At 39.5% G+C, this 15345-nt stretch overlaps 1 protein-coding gene and 1 pseudogene across 1 annotated transcript; one reads left to right on the top strand and one right to left on the bottom strand.

The window, feature by feature from the left end:
* Positions 1-575: 575 nt before the first annotated feature.
* Positions 576-1775, bottom strand: LOC102430349 (Krueppel-like factor 17). Its single transcript, XM_006099089.1, has one exon. It carries the CDS (start codon positions 1773-1775, stop codon positions 576-578), a length of 1200 nt encoding a protein of 399 aa, XP_006099151.1.
* A 6179-nt stretch (positions 1776-7954) lies between these two features.
* LOC102430039 lies at positions 7955-8648 on the top strand (annotated as a pseudogene).
* Positions 8649-15345: the final 6697 nt, after the last annotated feature.

The following is a 15345-nucleotide window of genomic DNA, read 5'->3' as shown; positions in this document are numbered from 1 at the left end:
AAGACCAAGATACGAACCTTGGGTTTTTTAAAAAAAAATATATTTTTTATTGATTTTTTTACAGACAGGAAGGGAGAGGGACGGAGAGTTAGAAACTTCAATCAGCTGCTTCCTTCACACTCCCTACTGGGGATGTGCCCGCAACCAAGGTACATGCCCTTAACCGAAATCGAACCTGGGACCTTTGAGTCTGCAGGCCGACGCTCTACCCACTGAGCCAAACCAGTCAGGGCAGAACCTTGGATTTTTTTATAGCAGGCAAAGGAGAGTCACTGAAGAGTTTCAAGTTGGGGAGTGGCATAAAGAGCTTTTTAATAAAGCCCCCAATCTCTACTTTGCTTCATCTTTCCATGTAGGTAAACTCAGCAACAGTAGGTGGCCCCAAAGAGGTAAGGGCATCCAAGGCAGTTTTTGAAGAGTCCCTGATGGGGTCCAGCTCATATGGGCTTCACTCAACACTGCCTCACAATCTTTCTCGGTCTGCAAATAAGTCTGTACCTACTAAGGAGGCTAGCTGGTCAGAGGCAAGCAGGATCTGAGTGGAGAAGCCAAAATGAAGGGAAGAGGAGGTTGACCTAAAGACCAGGAGCAGAAGGACCAGCTCTCTCTTCATCGTTGGCCTGTGGATTGGGGGATCCTGGCTCCCACCGATGAGTCCTTTGGTGTTGCTTGAGGTGGTCAGATCTCATGAACCCTCGGCCGCACAGATCACATGTATGTGGCCGGTAATTGGTGTGTATCCGCATATGTCTTCCAAGCTCATCAGAACGGAAGAAAGACGATGTACAACCTTCCCACTCACATTTATAGGGCCTCTCACCTGTGTGTTTGAGTTGGTGAGTCAGGAGGTGGGAGTACTTGGTGTAAGTTTTGTCACAGTTCTCATACTGGCAGGAGTAAGGCCTTGCAATCTGGGATCTGGTCCCGGAAGCCCTTTCTGAGGCCCCACAATTCTGCTGTGCTCTTTGTGGCGCAGGTATAGGCGGCTCGGGTAGGAAGGGGTCTTTGTGGGGGGCTGGCTGGCTAACAAAAGGGTCCTGGGATTCTAAAGTCAGCAATGATGGGGAGCTATCTGGGGGCATTTCACAGTTGTGGGGATCTCTAGGGGGTAACATCTGAGCCAAAGAGGGGAACCCAGCCTGGCCCCCAGCAAAAGGCACAGTGGCAGGCGATAACATTTCAGGTGTTAAAAAGTCTCTATTAGAAGATACTATAGGGTGGCCAGTGACTGGTGGCCCATTTGGGGGCATGCTCAGATTCCCACTGAAGTTCATGGCCATCCCTGGAATATTGGGCTCTCCAAAGGACATCTGGTACCCGTTGAAAATCATCATTTCTGGTTGAGAGAGAGACATTATCGGACAGCAAATCATTTGGGAAGGAGGGAGAGTCACTTGGGGGCAATGGTTCACACTATACTCAGTCAGGAACACACGGACCAGTGGGACCATTTCAACTGCATTCTGCCTGGGCCCCTGAGGAGGAACCAAGGGCATCCTCTCCAGCCGTGGACTCTGAAGGTGTTGAATGCCTGATGACTGATGGTTCCGAGAGGCATGCACTCCACTGCTTTCGGGTGATGGAGACATGTTCGAGACGCACATCGACTTCCCACATCTATCTACTGGTGCGGAGCTGCCGGCCACGGGTTCGCTCGCGCCATCTCCGTCTGGGATCCGTGCACCGCGGGGCTGTGTGCGAGGCCGGACCACGTCAGAGCTGAGCTGAGCCGTGCTGCTCGGCGTCGCAGGTTGCGTGTCGCGCACAGTAGACATACTCAATCCTTATTTATATCACCTGTAGTGAGTCACCATTATATTGCTTAAAATATAATGAGTATTCAATAAATATCTTCTGAATAAATTAAAGAATATTCCAGACAATTTTATACCCTCAGGCCTACTTTCAACAACCTCATAACTTTGTTACTGCCTGTTTTCAGTCTGACTCTGTTCTTTCAGATAGTCTATACTTTTTCCAGAATGATTTTATGAGTCGCAGCTTGAAGGACTCTTTCAGCATTAACACAAAGTGGATTATATCAATATACTTAAGAGAATACTTATTCTGAGGAACAATATTGACTGCACCATTCTGACCTAACAAAAAGAATGTAAAACTATAGGAAGTAAAATACAGATACCCGTTCATGTCCTTACTGTGGTTATGGAGTGGGAAAGGAATTGTGAAATTATAGAGATACTCAAATTTGTTCTAAACCTGATTTCAAGCTATTTGACCATGCCTCCAATGGAAAATGCCCCTGTCCTTTCACGATTTATGCATTACTATGCTTGTACCCTCTATGTTGACATCATTAATAATATAACACGTGCGAAATTCCAATTTCAAATCCCTACCTTCTCTTTTTCTTCTCAGTCTAGCTGGATTAATTTACAATTTTTTTTCATGATCAATCATTAGTTTCATCTTCCAAGTTAATTTCCAAGCCCAGGACCTATGTTTCATTATTTAAATTATTCACTTGCAAAAATCCCGACTTTTATTAAACATCTTCCCCCCTTCTTGCTCACTCAACTAAACTGCAATTCTAAATAATCTAATGCTTTTCTAACACTACACCTATATCTGGGAAGTTTAACTTTGCTGTGAAAATTATACAGTCATGTTAGATGGCCTGCCTTTCAATTCATAACCACAAGTCTCAAACCGGTACTCAACACTATCCAGACAAGTCTATTATATTTCCATAATAAGTGAAAATTCCCATTCCCAGTTCATATTTCTTCTTTCCTCAAATCTCTCACAATCCCTAGTGACTCTGAAATGGTGATGTCACCTTATGTTTATTTAACCAATGCAGAAACAAAAATAAAGCATTTAATCTTTCTGTAAGCAAACTTACACCTATTTAATTTGGTAGATTTCTCCATTCTGTTTCTCCTCAGACATTATGACCATGCGTACGTGGTCCTACTAAAAGGCCAATTCTGCACTTGTGACCTACATCCTACCCTTCTTTGTCTTTCTAAGTATTTCGGTCTTTCTTCACCTTCACTTTTTCCCTCACATCAACAATTTTTTCTGCTATAGTGAATGATTACACCAATGTATTCTGGTAAATGGTGTAATAATCCATTTTTATTTTAAAAAGATCCCCTTTTATGCTACATTGCATACCTTTTTACAGAATAACTTAAAAGCTATAGTTTCTATCTCCTCATTCTCATCTGTTTTCTTTCAAATCCTCTGTGATCAAGCTTTTGTTCTCTCTACTTTGCTGAAATTGCTCTTAAGTTCACAAGTGATCTCCATGCTTCTCAGCAGAATTCAACACAATGGACAACAACATTGTTCCTGATTTATTTTTATTTTTTTGACTTCTTTTCCTTTCCCTTTTGGGCTCTTTCTCTGTTCCTACCCAATATTTCAAAATTGAAGTGCCCTAGAAATTGGGTTTAAGCTCTGATATTTAAAACTCTATTATATTATTATATCTTAAATTCTATTATGTTATTTCTCTAAAATTTTTGCCTATATAATCTCACCCAGTTACATTGCTTGAAATGTTATGAATTGAGCAATGAGTTCCAAACATATGTCCATGTGCCTGACTTTTCCCCTGAGCTCCAAAATCATAAACCTGTCACTTGAATGACTAATAGGCATCTCAAATTAAACAAGTCTAAAATAGAACTTTCTGATTTGTGCCTCCCTCCCCACAACATGATTTTACATCAATCTCCCTCTATCTCAGTAAAGAGCATTATCATTCACTCAGCTGCTTAAGTCAAAAGAACCCTGTAGTCATTCTTAATACCTTTTCCTTTTCCTCCCCTCAACACATCCATGCACACCAGTGTTAAATCGTGTCAGGTATACCTCTAACATGCACAGCAAATTTGATCACTTGTAAAATTTAATGGCTGACTTAGATGATAGTGTTTCTTTTTTGTTTTATTATTATATAAAATAGTGTCTATATTGCTTACTCTGTACTAGATACTATTACTCTTAACAATTCATGTATATTAACTCAATTCTTATAGCAACCATATTGAGTTAGTTACTATTATTGTCCCTATTTTATATGTGGGAAAAAAAGAAACCTGAGGCACTAAGTAGATAGATGACTTTCTCAAGGTTCCAAAGCTACTAGGTAACAGAGCTAGAATTCACATCTAGACTGTCTCTGTGTTCAAGATTTTAAATAGTGACTTCATCAGATATGAGTTTTAGAGACTCCTTATGACAGCACTAAAATAGACTGATTTTAGGGAGAAGGACTGTGATATGCAAAGGAAAAATGAAGACGGAGATATGAGCTAGGCCCGAAGTGGTCAGCAAACTCATTAGTCAACAGAGCCAAATATCAACAGTACAACGATTGAAATTTCTTTTGAGAGCCAAATTTTTTAAACTTAAACTATATAGGTAGGTACATTGTTATTAACTTAATTAGGGTACTCCTAAGGCTTAGGAAGAGCCACACTCAAGGAGCCAAAGAGCTGCATGTGGCTCGCAAGCCGCAGTTTGCCGACCACGGAGCTAAGGGACAATTTAAGTCATAAAGACAAAATTTGGAACTTAGGCAGTGCCATTGGAGATGAGAGAAGTGCAGAGATGGAATCAATAGGACACAATGACTGACTAATAATATGGTCCTGACTTGTCCTGACATTGATAGAATAACAAGAAAAAAAAATCAAATGATTGACAAAATTTCCATCAAGAGTCAAGAGATAATACTTGACTTCACTTGGTTTTCAGAATTATTAAAATTCCATCTCTCATGTCCTCTAAGAATAGGTTGATATCTTCCCCCTAGGGTTTCATTTCTTTGAGTCTGATTAAATCTGAAAAGCACATCTAAAACTGTCTTTGCATTCAGATTTATGTTGACCTGATCTAAAAAGAAACACAGACAGTAAATGGCATGGCATTTTGCAGTATTCACTATTAATATATGGTACATGCTATCTGAATACAAGAATTTAAAATAGATAAATGTATCATTTTCAATCAAGTTTCGTTGTTTAATCTTTTAGATTAATATTTTAAAGGGATAAAAACCCATATCATAGATTATATCATCCTGTGCAAAATTATGACAAGATGATAAATTATTCATGATTATGTATTTTGTTGCAGGATAACATTGTTCTTGCTATATTCCTTTAGTTAAGCATTTTGAAAAGTATTCTTTCTGTTTCCATGTATGACAACCTTTATATGCAAACTAGAGGCCCAATGCATGGGATTCATGCACTGGTGGGGGGAGGCCCAATGCATGGGATTCATGCACTGGTGGGGGGCGTGGCCTGCAGGGATTGGCCCACTGTGGGAGCACCACTCATCCTGGTCAGGCGAGTGGTGCTTCCACTGTGGGAGTGCACTGACCACCAGGGGGCAGTACCTGCATTGAGCGTCTGCCCCCTGGTGGTCAGTGTGCGTCATAGCGACTAGGATGCTTCTTCCATTGATACAGCTAATACCAGCGATAATGACTCTTGAATTATAATAATAATTCAGATATAATGAAAAAATGAGAAAAGCACTTCTAGCTCACAATCATAGCATCATTATTTTTATTAAATTTGTTAAATTTTATGCACATTTTTAGTTCTTAAAGCAATAGTACTTATCAGTAGCTCCCACTAATTCTTTAAAAATAAGGAGCATGGTTTTTCTTTAAATAGTCCTTATTATTCTAAGATCCAAATTCTGTTAAAAATAAATTTTCTTTCATTATAGCAAACCAATAAGTTCAATAATTAAACAGTACAAAATGTTTTATATTTTTCAATGTATTATATGTAAATTTTTCATGACATTATAATTATTCATGAAATTAAGGTAATATGACCATAAAATAAGTTACCAAAACGTGTGTTTCTGGCGGTACCACTTCATACTCTAAGACTTTAGGTAAATTACTTCATCTTTTTATACTTCCATTTCATTATATTCCAAATGGAGATAACACTACCCAGTTTATAGGTTTTTTTTTAAATGAGTGATATATATTAAGACATTTAGAATAATTCCTGGGACACAGAGGGTGTCAAAGGATGGTTAGCTACTGTTTGTATATTATCATGGGGATAAATCACATCTTATAAAGTACTTTGCTGAAAGTGGACTGTGGATGATACAAAAATAGTTCTTTAAAATAGTGAATATTTAAAAAAATAATTATACAAATGTATATTCATGTGTTTCATGAAAAATCACTGTGTTGCTAAATCCAAGGCACTTTTCAGTTTTTGTGGACAGGGATCCTATTGAGGGCAATTTGACAAAAGCTCTGCAGCAAGGAAGAACAAAGCAATGAAGCATAAAAACACATTTACTCAGGATAATTCAATATACTACAGTGTTCTAAGAGTGAAAAGTGCAGGCAGATTGACCAGTATCTAGTTCTCAGGGTGAAGTTCTAAAATAGATGAGTAGGGAGCTCGATGATGGTTAGGGAAGCAAGACAGAAGAAGGAAGTCAGAAAATCAGTGATGTTCCCAGCTAAACCTTCTCAGCCAAGAAGAAATACAGAGAATCAGAATACCAGACATAAAGCACCTTGGTTTGAAATAATCAAGCAGAGAAAATATCTGCAATGTCCCATTTGCTCAGAAAAAGTATAGACTCTTCTGTGTTTAAAATAGATCCTATATGACCAAGTATGATTACTTACCAGTTATAAGTTTAGAAACATGTCCTCTGGGGCATGATTATAATTCCAGAGAAAGCACCAACAGAAGTAAGATGAAGATGACTCCAACAGGCAGTGTCCTTACATAAGAATTGCATATATTTAATTGTTTTTTCAAAAGGAATTTTATCCAACAGAGGTGGTTGGCAGGGGTGGAAGAGACAGACCCCAAAGTTATCTTTTTTTTCCTGGGTCTTCATTTGTCATACAAAGAACCAGAAGAGGAGCAACATAATTCTTAACTATTAGGACACAGGCAAAAAAAAAGCCATTATTCCAAGGGAGACAAATAAGAAACATCCTATCTGGAAGAGAAATATGAAGCTAGCTTTAGCCCAGAAAGCTACATTGAAACCCCACTGGGGTACAATTAGAAAACTCCTGTTCAACACCAGCCACAGATACAAAGTTCAGTTTGAATGATAGAAGAAAGACCAGAAATGCTGAAAATGCTTTACCCCTGAGGTCCAGGTTTTTAGAGTCTGCCTAAGATAGATGCTGGACTAAAACAGATACTATCTTGCCTAAAAAAAAAGAACCTAGCATTGATTAAGAAGCAGCACCAGTCTAACACTGAGGGAGGAGTCGGGGTATAGAGACTCTCATCTTAGCACAAGTTTGAAAGAACTACGGAAAGCTCAAAGTGACTGTGCATGTTGAGAAAAACTCTCTAGCACCCCAAACACACATCAAGAACAAAGTAAGAGGCAGCCTACCACTAGAGCAATTTGAGTTATAGTATCAACAATAAACTTACGTCAAATTCTACTGCCTAGATTGACTGTTCTTGATTCCTGATGGAAGAAGAGAAGTACACATTAATGGGCATAAACTATTTTCACCAGATTCTTCTGTTCTTCACTATACAAAACCTGGTACTCCATCAATTATTGAGACACTTAAACCAAGCAAAAAATGGTAGCCCACTGTCAAAAAATAATCACCAGAACCAAAGTAAAAGTGACCTCAAAGGTTGAAACTATCAGTCTAGGGTTTTGCAATAACTACTGTTCCTTTGTTAAATAATTTAGTGGAAAAATTGGACACCATTCATGAACAGATAGGCAATTTCAGCAGATATTGAAACCATAAAAAAGAGTCCAATGAAAATGTAAGAATTAAATGCATAATATCATTGATGAAGAATTCCTTCAATATGATTATCAAAAGAATAAGCAAAGCTAAGAATCCAGAAACTTGAATATGTGTCAATAAAAATTTATCTAATATAGAACAAAGAAAATAAAAATGAAATAGTGTCCCCAGTCTTCATGGAGAGTGGCCATGGTTTTCTATTTCAACAGAGCTTGGACAGAACCCAGCACTTGCCACCTCAGCCCCGCCACTCAGGCCAGGGCTCTGGAATCCAATAGCCAACCCAAGGCCCTGGTCTCTGCTCCAGCACCACACAGCTGCCTCTTCTTAGCCGCCCACCATGACCAGGTCCACTCGCAGGTGTGGCAGGACTACCCCCAGGACTCAGAGGCCGTCAACTGCCAGATCAACCTGGAGTGCTACGCTTCCTATGTCTACCTGTCCATGTCTTCCTACTTTGACCATGATGATGTGGCTTTGGAGAACTTTGCCTAGTATTTTCTTTACCAATCTCAGGAGGAGAGGGAACATGCCAACAAACTGATGAAGCTACAGAACCAACGAGGTGGCCAAGTCTTCCTTCAGGATATCAAGAAACCAGACCGTGACTACTGGGAGAATGGGCTGAATGCAATGGGGTGTGCGTTATACTTGGGAAAAAAGTGTCAATCAGTCACTACTGGACTTGCACAAACTGGCCACTGACAAAAATGACCCTCATTTGCGTGACTTCATTGAGACTCACTGCCTGAATGAGCAGGTGAAATCCATCAAAGAACTGAGTGACCACGCAACCAACTTGCACAGGTTGGGGGCCCCGGAAACTGGCATGGTAGAGTATCTCTTTGACAAGCACAGCTTGGGAGACAGTGATGAGAGCTAAGCCTTAAGCTGGCTTCCCATGACCACAGGGGTGGCTTCCTGGTCACAAAAGCAGTACCTGCATGTTGGAGTTACCTTTACCCTTTCTATAACTTGTACCAAATCATCCACTCATGTCTTTCATTTGTACCATTCCTTCATAAAAGTAATTTGGTACCCCCCCCCCAAAAAAAAGAAATAGTGTCTAATGGTCACCAGACAATATTGAACCATTCAAACCTAACATATAGGGTGGGGCAAAAGTTGTGAGCTGTGGTTTATGGTTGTGAGTACGTAAAAAGTTTATACTTGTATTATTACTTATTAACTAGAGGCCTGATGCATGAGATTTGTGCAAGAGTAGGCCTTCCTTCCCCCTGCTGCTGGCACCAGCTTCCCTCTGGCACCCAGGACCCGGGCTTCCCTCTGGCCACCAGCAGGCACCCGGGATTTGGGCTTCCCTCGCTGCCCCAGCTTCATCCGGAAGGACGTCAGGTCTAATTAGCATATTATGCTTTTATTATCATAGATTATTATATCACTTTCCATACAAACAACTGTAAATTTACTTTTGCCCCATCCTGTATGCATAATTATAATCCCAGAAGATAGAAAAATAAAGCACATTGAATTTTTAATCAGAAGCTATGCAAATTAGATATAAAGGCACAGAAAGCAAAACAAACTTTTAACATAGAATTCTAGCCCAGCAAAAATATATTTAAAAATAAAGGCAAAAAAATGGTATGGTTTCTCTTCACATCCCAGCCTCCCTGTGAGCACTTCCAGGAAGAGAGGGGATTTCTCAGAAAAGGAGAGAGAAATCCCCTAGAATGAGAGGGCAGTGGCTGCCAGCTGTGGACCTTAGGAGAAATAAATAGCCTCTAAATTTTCAAAAAAAAGGCAAAATAAAGACAAAAAAAAAAAGGTGAGAAAAGTTATTCCCAGAAAAAAACTGAAACTATTTAATAAGGTTCTTCAATTAGAAAGAGTAGGACCACAGACAAAAACTCGAATCTACAAAAGTAGAAGAGTACTTAATAATGGTAAAATGAAAGTAAATATGGATTACTTTTTAAAAAAATTTTACTCACTTGAAAAGATGATTGACCACCTAAGGCAAAATAACTGTCTTATGGGGCTTATACCATATGCACATTTCAAATGTGTGACAAACATAGCATAAAAGATAACATGGGGGAGTAGGATATATTCTTGTAAGGTTTAAAGTTAACACTATGTGAAATGACATTGTTTGAAATTAGATTATGATATATCAATGTTGTATAGTTTAAGTGTTAATGAAGCTACTATAATTTAAAAAGTAAAACAAAGAAGATAATAGAAATAATATGGAATAAAAAATAATCAGGTTTTTTTTCAAAATAACAAATTAAAAAGAAAAAAGAACAGATGGGGCAAACAGACTAGCAATATGATAGTTTTAAATTGAATCATATCAACTGTAGCTTAATATAATAAATTATATAGTTTTTATTATAACAAATACTTTAAACACAAAATAAAAATCAGGTTGGTAGATTAGATTTTAAAAACCAAGAAATTATGTAATGTCTAAAAGAAATCTACTTTCAATGTATAAACAAAGATATGTTAAAATTAATATGACAGGAAATATGTTCAAATATAAATAATTAAAAGAAAGATGAGTTGCCTACACCAATATCAGAACATGTAGACTTCTAAACAAAAAAATATTATCAGAGATAGAGAGTAAAAATTTAAGATAATGAGACCAACTCATTAAGAAGATATAACAAATTTATGTGTATATGTACATTTCCTTCAAAACATATGAAGAAACTGATAAAATTGACAGGAAAATAGATACATTTACAATAACAGTTAGAGACTTCACTTCTTTCTCAGAGACAGGAAAACATTAAGGAAATATAAGGCTTGAACAATACCATCAATCACCATGACCTAATTGAACACTCCAACAAACAGCAGCAGAATACACATTTTCAAGCACTCATGAAACATTCACCAGGTGACCATACTTTGGGACTTTAAAATAAATGTTAACAGACTTAAAGAATACAGCCAACAACCAAACCAAACAAAAAAATCTGGAAAAGTCCCCAAACACTTGAAAATTAAAAACATACTTCTAAATAACATTGGGTCAAAGCGAAATAAAGATAATTAGTAAGCATTTTAAATTGGATAACAAATACATATAAAAATGTGTGAGATGAAGTTATAGTATCTAAATGAGAGTTTATACATTAGATGCTTTTATGTGCAAGCATATAAGACATTGATAAAAGACTTGTGTGTGGGAAAATATAACGAACTCTCACAATTTGCCAAGAAGAACATAAATATCTAATTTTAAAAAATGACAAAAACTTGCAGAGACCACTTAGCAAAGACATGGATAGCAAATAAGCATCTACACTAATAAAAGAGAAAAATGGTAATTGGCGTACGACCACTACCCTTCCCATTGGCTAATCAGCGTATCCTTATGCAAATTAACTGTCAGCCAAGATGGCGGCCGGCAGCCAGGCAGTTGTAAGCGAACATGAGGCTTCCTTGCTCCCGTAACTGCAGACTCCAACGTTCCCCGCCTTGCCGGACTCTGAGCTGGCAGTTTGAAACATTCTAACAAATATAGCCGGCTGGGATCTCAGAGCTGAAGTTATACATTGTTTCGATTATAGAACGGCAAACAAACCAGCAGCGGAAGCCTCAGAGCTAGAGCCAGAGCTAAAGCTGGCCCAGAAGAAAAAAAGAAAAGAAAAAAAGGAGTGGTTGGGAGCTTCCCGTCAGCCTGAAAGCAGTCAAAACCGCCAGCCTGAAAGCAGCCCTCAGCCCCTCACCCAGACTGGCCAGGCACCCCAGTGGGGACCCCCACCCTGATCCAGGACACCCTTCAGGGCAAACCAGCCGGCCCCCAGGCCTCTATCCTATATAGTAAAAGGGTAATATGCCTCCCAGCACTGGGATCAGCGGAGCCACAAGGCCTCCTGGCACCAGATCAGCATGACAGGGTGCAGCACCCAAACCCCCTGATCGGCTCTGCGGCTCTGTGTATGACAGGGTGTGGCGTCCCCACCCCCTGATCGGCCCTGCTCTGTGTGTGACAGGGGGGTGGCGCCCCCAACCCCCTGATTGGCCCTGCTCTGTGCATCACAGGGGGTGGCGCCGCAACCTCCCCATTGACCCTGCCTTGAGTGTGACAGGGGATGGTGCCCCAACCCCCCAATCAGCCCTACCCTGAGCGTGACTGAGGGTGGCATCGCAACCTCCCAATCCGCCCTGCTCTGTGCATGACAGGGGGCGGCGCCCCAACTCCCCAATCAGCCCTGCTCTGAGCCCCACCAGGGGCTGCACCTAGGGATTGGGCCTGCCCTCTGCCACCCAGGAGCAGGCCTAAGCCAGCAGGTCATTATCTCCTGAGGGGTCCCAGACTGCGAGAGGGCACAGGCCGGGCTGAGGGACCCCCCTTCCCCCCCGAGTGCACAAATTTTTGTGCACCGGGCCTCTAGTGTAGATATAAAGTTACTCTCTATCATTAGTCATCACGGAAATTAAAATTAAAACCATAATGATATATCACTATACATCTATTAGATTGGTCATAAAAACAACAACAACAAAATAATAAACCCTGACAATTCTAAGCTTTGGCAAGGGTGGGGTATGATTAGGACCCTCGGACACTGTTTTGAGAGTGCAAAATGATACAATCGCCTGGGAAAACAGTTTTGCAATATCACATTAAGGTAAACACATGCTATCATATGATCCAGTAATTCAAGCCCTAGGAATATAGTGCTTCTCCAACAGAAAATTTTATCAAGAGACATGAAATGAGACTTTCATACAAAAGCCTATTGTTGAACATTTATATATCTTCATTATAGCAGTGGTCATACAAATGTATTTCTCTGTGATTATATAAGACATACATGTACGTGACTTTTACTCTGTGTAAAGAAATTATATACTAAAAAATAAGAGGAAATGTGAAAATCTAGAAGTAAAGCTAACAGTCCATATTAGAGGTATCAGCCACATTATGAACAGATTTCTCTTTTAGGGTCCTTTATATAGTCAACCATTAAAAGGCCAAATAATGTCAGAGGTTGAGTAATGCCCCCTTGGTCACCTACTTTGTTAATGGCAGAGCCTGGATTTGAACCCAAACTGCCCAATTACAGCATCCCGTATACAGTGGGGCCTTGACTTATGAGTGTCCCGACTAACGAGTTTTTTGAGATACCAGTTGTCTCTCGGCAGATTTTTTGCATTGAGTTGGCAGAGTAATTTGAGTTAATGAGCTCCTTAACGAATTTAAATTCGTAAGTCAAGGCCCCACTATATAGGATTAGGAGCTCAACTCTGCTTCATCTAGAAAACAAACCTAATAGGGTTGTTCTCATGATTATGGTCATTTTTATAGCCAAAGCACCTAGGAAAATGTCTGACTTCTATAAACATTTATGAAATTACAGTATTATTATAAACATTACTATTATCTTTGACCACAATCATCACGTTTAGCTGAATTTGTTAGGAGTGTGATGGGATAATTAACTCAGGTGTTGCTGATATAAAAAGCAATTTTCTGTGCTTAAAAAGTTTAGAAGTTGGGGAGAATAGTGCATTAAAATGCTGTGAGTTTTAAAGTGAATTTCTTGATCTTTTTTCCCCGAGCATATACTAAATCTTATAAACAAATCTATGTCTCTTGGAATACAGGCTTCTTTTATATCATCACAGGGTGGGATAGGTTTGCATGGTAATGACTGTCAAACATTCCCCGAGGTTAAAAGCTAAAATAATGGCCCTGTAAACCATCAAACATTATTCTTGCTATTGTCCTGCTAAAATCAGAAGTAGAATTAAGTTTTGAATTATGCTGGTAATGATTCATAATGCTCGTGTTACTGAAAACTGTTTCCCCTGGAATATTTTACAAGGGAGCAGGACCCCAATGGACAGCCCAGCTTTGACTATGGGAGATACATGACCTGTTGTCCATGTCACACATCCTCGGGTTGTGGTATCTGTGCAAAGAATTAGCTGCACCTCCAGTGAAATAAACCCTTTCATCTATGTACAGAGCAAGAACCTTTTGGGCCATAGCTTTATAGCCTCTGGACCTTTGGACCCACAAATACATCACGCAGGAGATAGAAAATTTGGCAGAAAATTTGGGACTCTAAAATAGCCTGCAAACTATTTAATTTTAAAAATTCAATAACTGCTATCAAACACACATGATGAAGATGAATGTATCTCCTGCAATTTTCACAGTTTGGCACACCAGAGAATACCTGCAAAACAAGGTCACCAGGGCAGGGATTGTGTTCACACTTTTGAATTTAAGTCTTTGATAAATAAAATATCTTCACTCAAAATTGAAACATACATTCATGCACAAGAATCATCACAAAATAGAGCTTTGCTTCTGACTCTGAAGGATTCATAGAAACACACAATGCAAATCAATGCCTAGGAATGCATGTCACATTACCTATTTAGGAAAATTGCTTTGTTACATAATTGCATTCTTTTTATATTCAGTATTTTTAGTTAATGTTTATTATTAGGTGTCGCCTTCAATTCCACCCTTGCCACATACAGTCTCGCTGTGAAAGTACACAGTGAGTTATTTGTTGTTGTTATTTTGTTTCAACCAAAAAATACATACTACAGCTTCTATAATAAACATTATAACTGTGTTTTGCACAGGAGCATGAAAGGGATGTTTCCAAATAAAAGTTTACTCAAGTTCTGACACCGTGAACAAACTGAATTTCTTTTCTAGGCAAGGCCTTATGTGGAAAACACAAATATATGCCCTGTGTCAGTGGTGAACTTAGTTTCAAAGGAAAGGACATCCCATGATGAGAATTATGTGAGGAAGAATTTTATATAGCATCAATTTGGAATATCTTTTCCCTTAACCATCCGAAGTTGAAATTTTAATTTCGTTCAGTGGAAATGAGTTGTCAATTGGTCTCACACACGCTGTGATCTGACTCTTCAATCCCTTCTGAACCTTACCTGCACTCCTTATGAGACTGTGATAGAGAGGTGTCTAAAATATAGCAAATGCATAGAAAATGTGAAGTATAGTAAGGCCAACAGTTCAGGGATAAACTTAATAAACGTTATGGAAAATAGTAATCAACTATTACTCACAGTTTTCAAGGGGAGGAGACGTGCGCCAGAGGAGGCCACCCAGGGAAGCAGCGAGGTCAGGTCCAACTGGAGGCACACAGAGGGAGGGACTGTGGGTAATGGCTTTTATCGCGATTTCCCGGGAAGGAACAGGTGAGGCCGGTAAGCAGAGTTAAAATGGGTTAGTTTGAATAACTTCAGTCTCCAGTTGCCTGGTACCTGGCCCTGAGGGTCTTTAGGGAAGGTGTGTCGGGTCCTGGAGTTTAAGAGCCCAATTGGTTGGCAAAGTAGGCCTTGAATTGATAGATTTTCATTTGAAAATATGTCCCTGGAGGAGGACTTCTCCCAGGAATGGGGGTGGGGTAATGAGGAAAACAGGAGGCCGATGCCATGTGATTCAGGCTTAGTACAGCCTATACTAGTACATGCAGGGCAGACTGCACTCTATTCAGCTTACAGAAGCTAAAAACATGATTCATCTAACAGGGGTGACTTACTGTAATACAACGGACGCATTTGAAATCGGTAGTGGGTGCTGTTGGGGGTCCACTCTGACT

Source organism: Myotis lucifugus, unplaced genomic scaffold (assembly GCF_000147115.1).
Source record: "Myotis lucifugus unplaced genomic scaffold, Myoluc2.0 scaffold_257, whole genome shotgun sequence".
NCBI lineage: Eukaryota > Metazoa > Chordata > Mammalia > Chiroptera > Vespertilionidae > Myotis > Myotis lucifugus.
The sequence above is the reverse complement of the archived record's forward strand: the minus strand, read 5'-3'. Positions and strand labels throughout refer to the sequence as shown.

Bases quoted from the DNA above. Each gene is read 5' to 3' on its own strand.
- LOC102430349 (XM_006099089.1), bottom strand. From the start codon at position 1,775: ATGTCTACTGTGCGCGACACGCAACCTGCGACGCCGAGCAGCACGGCT.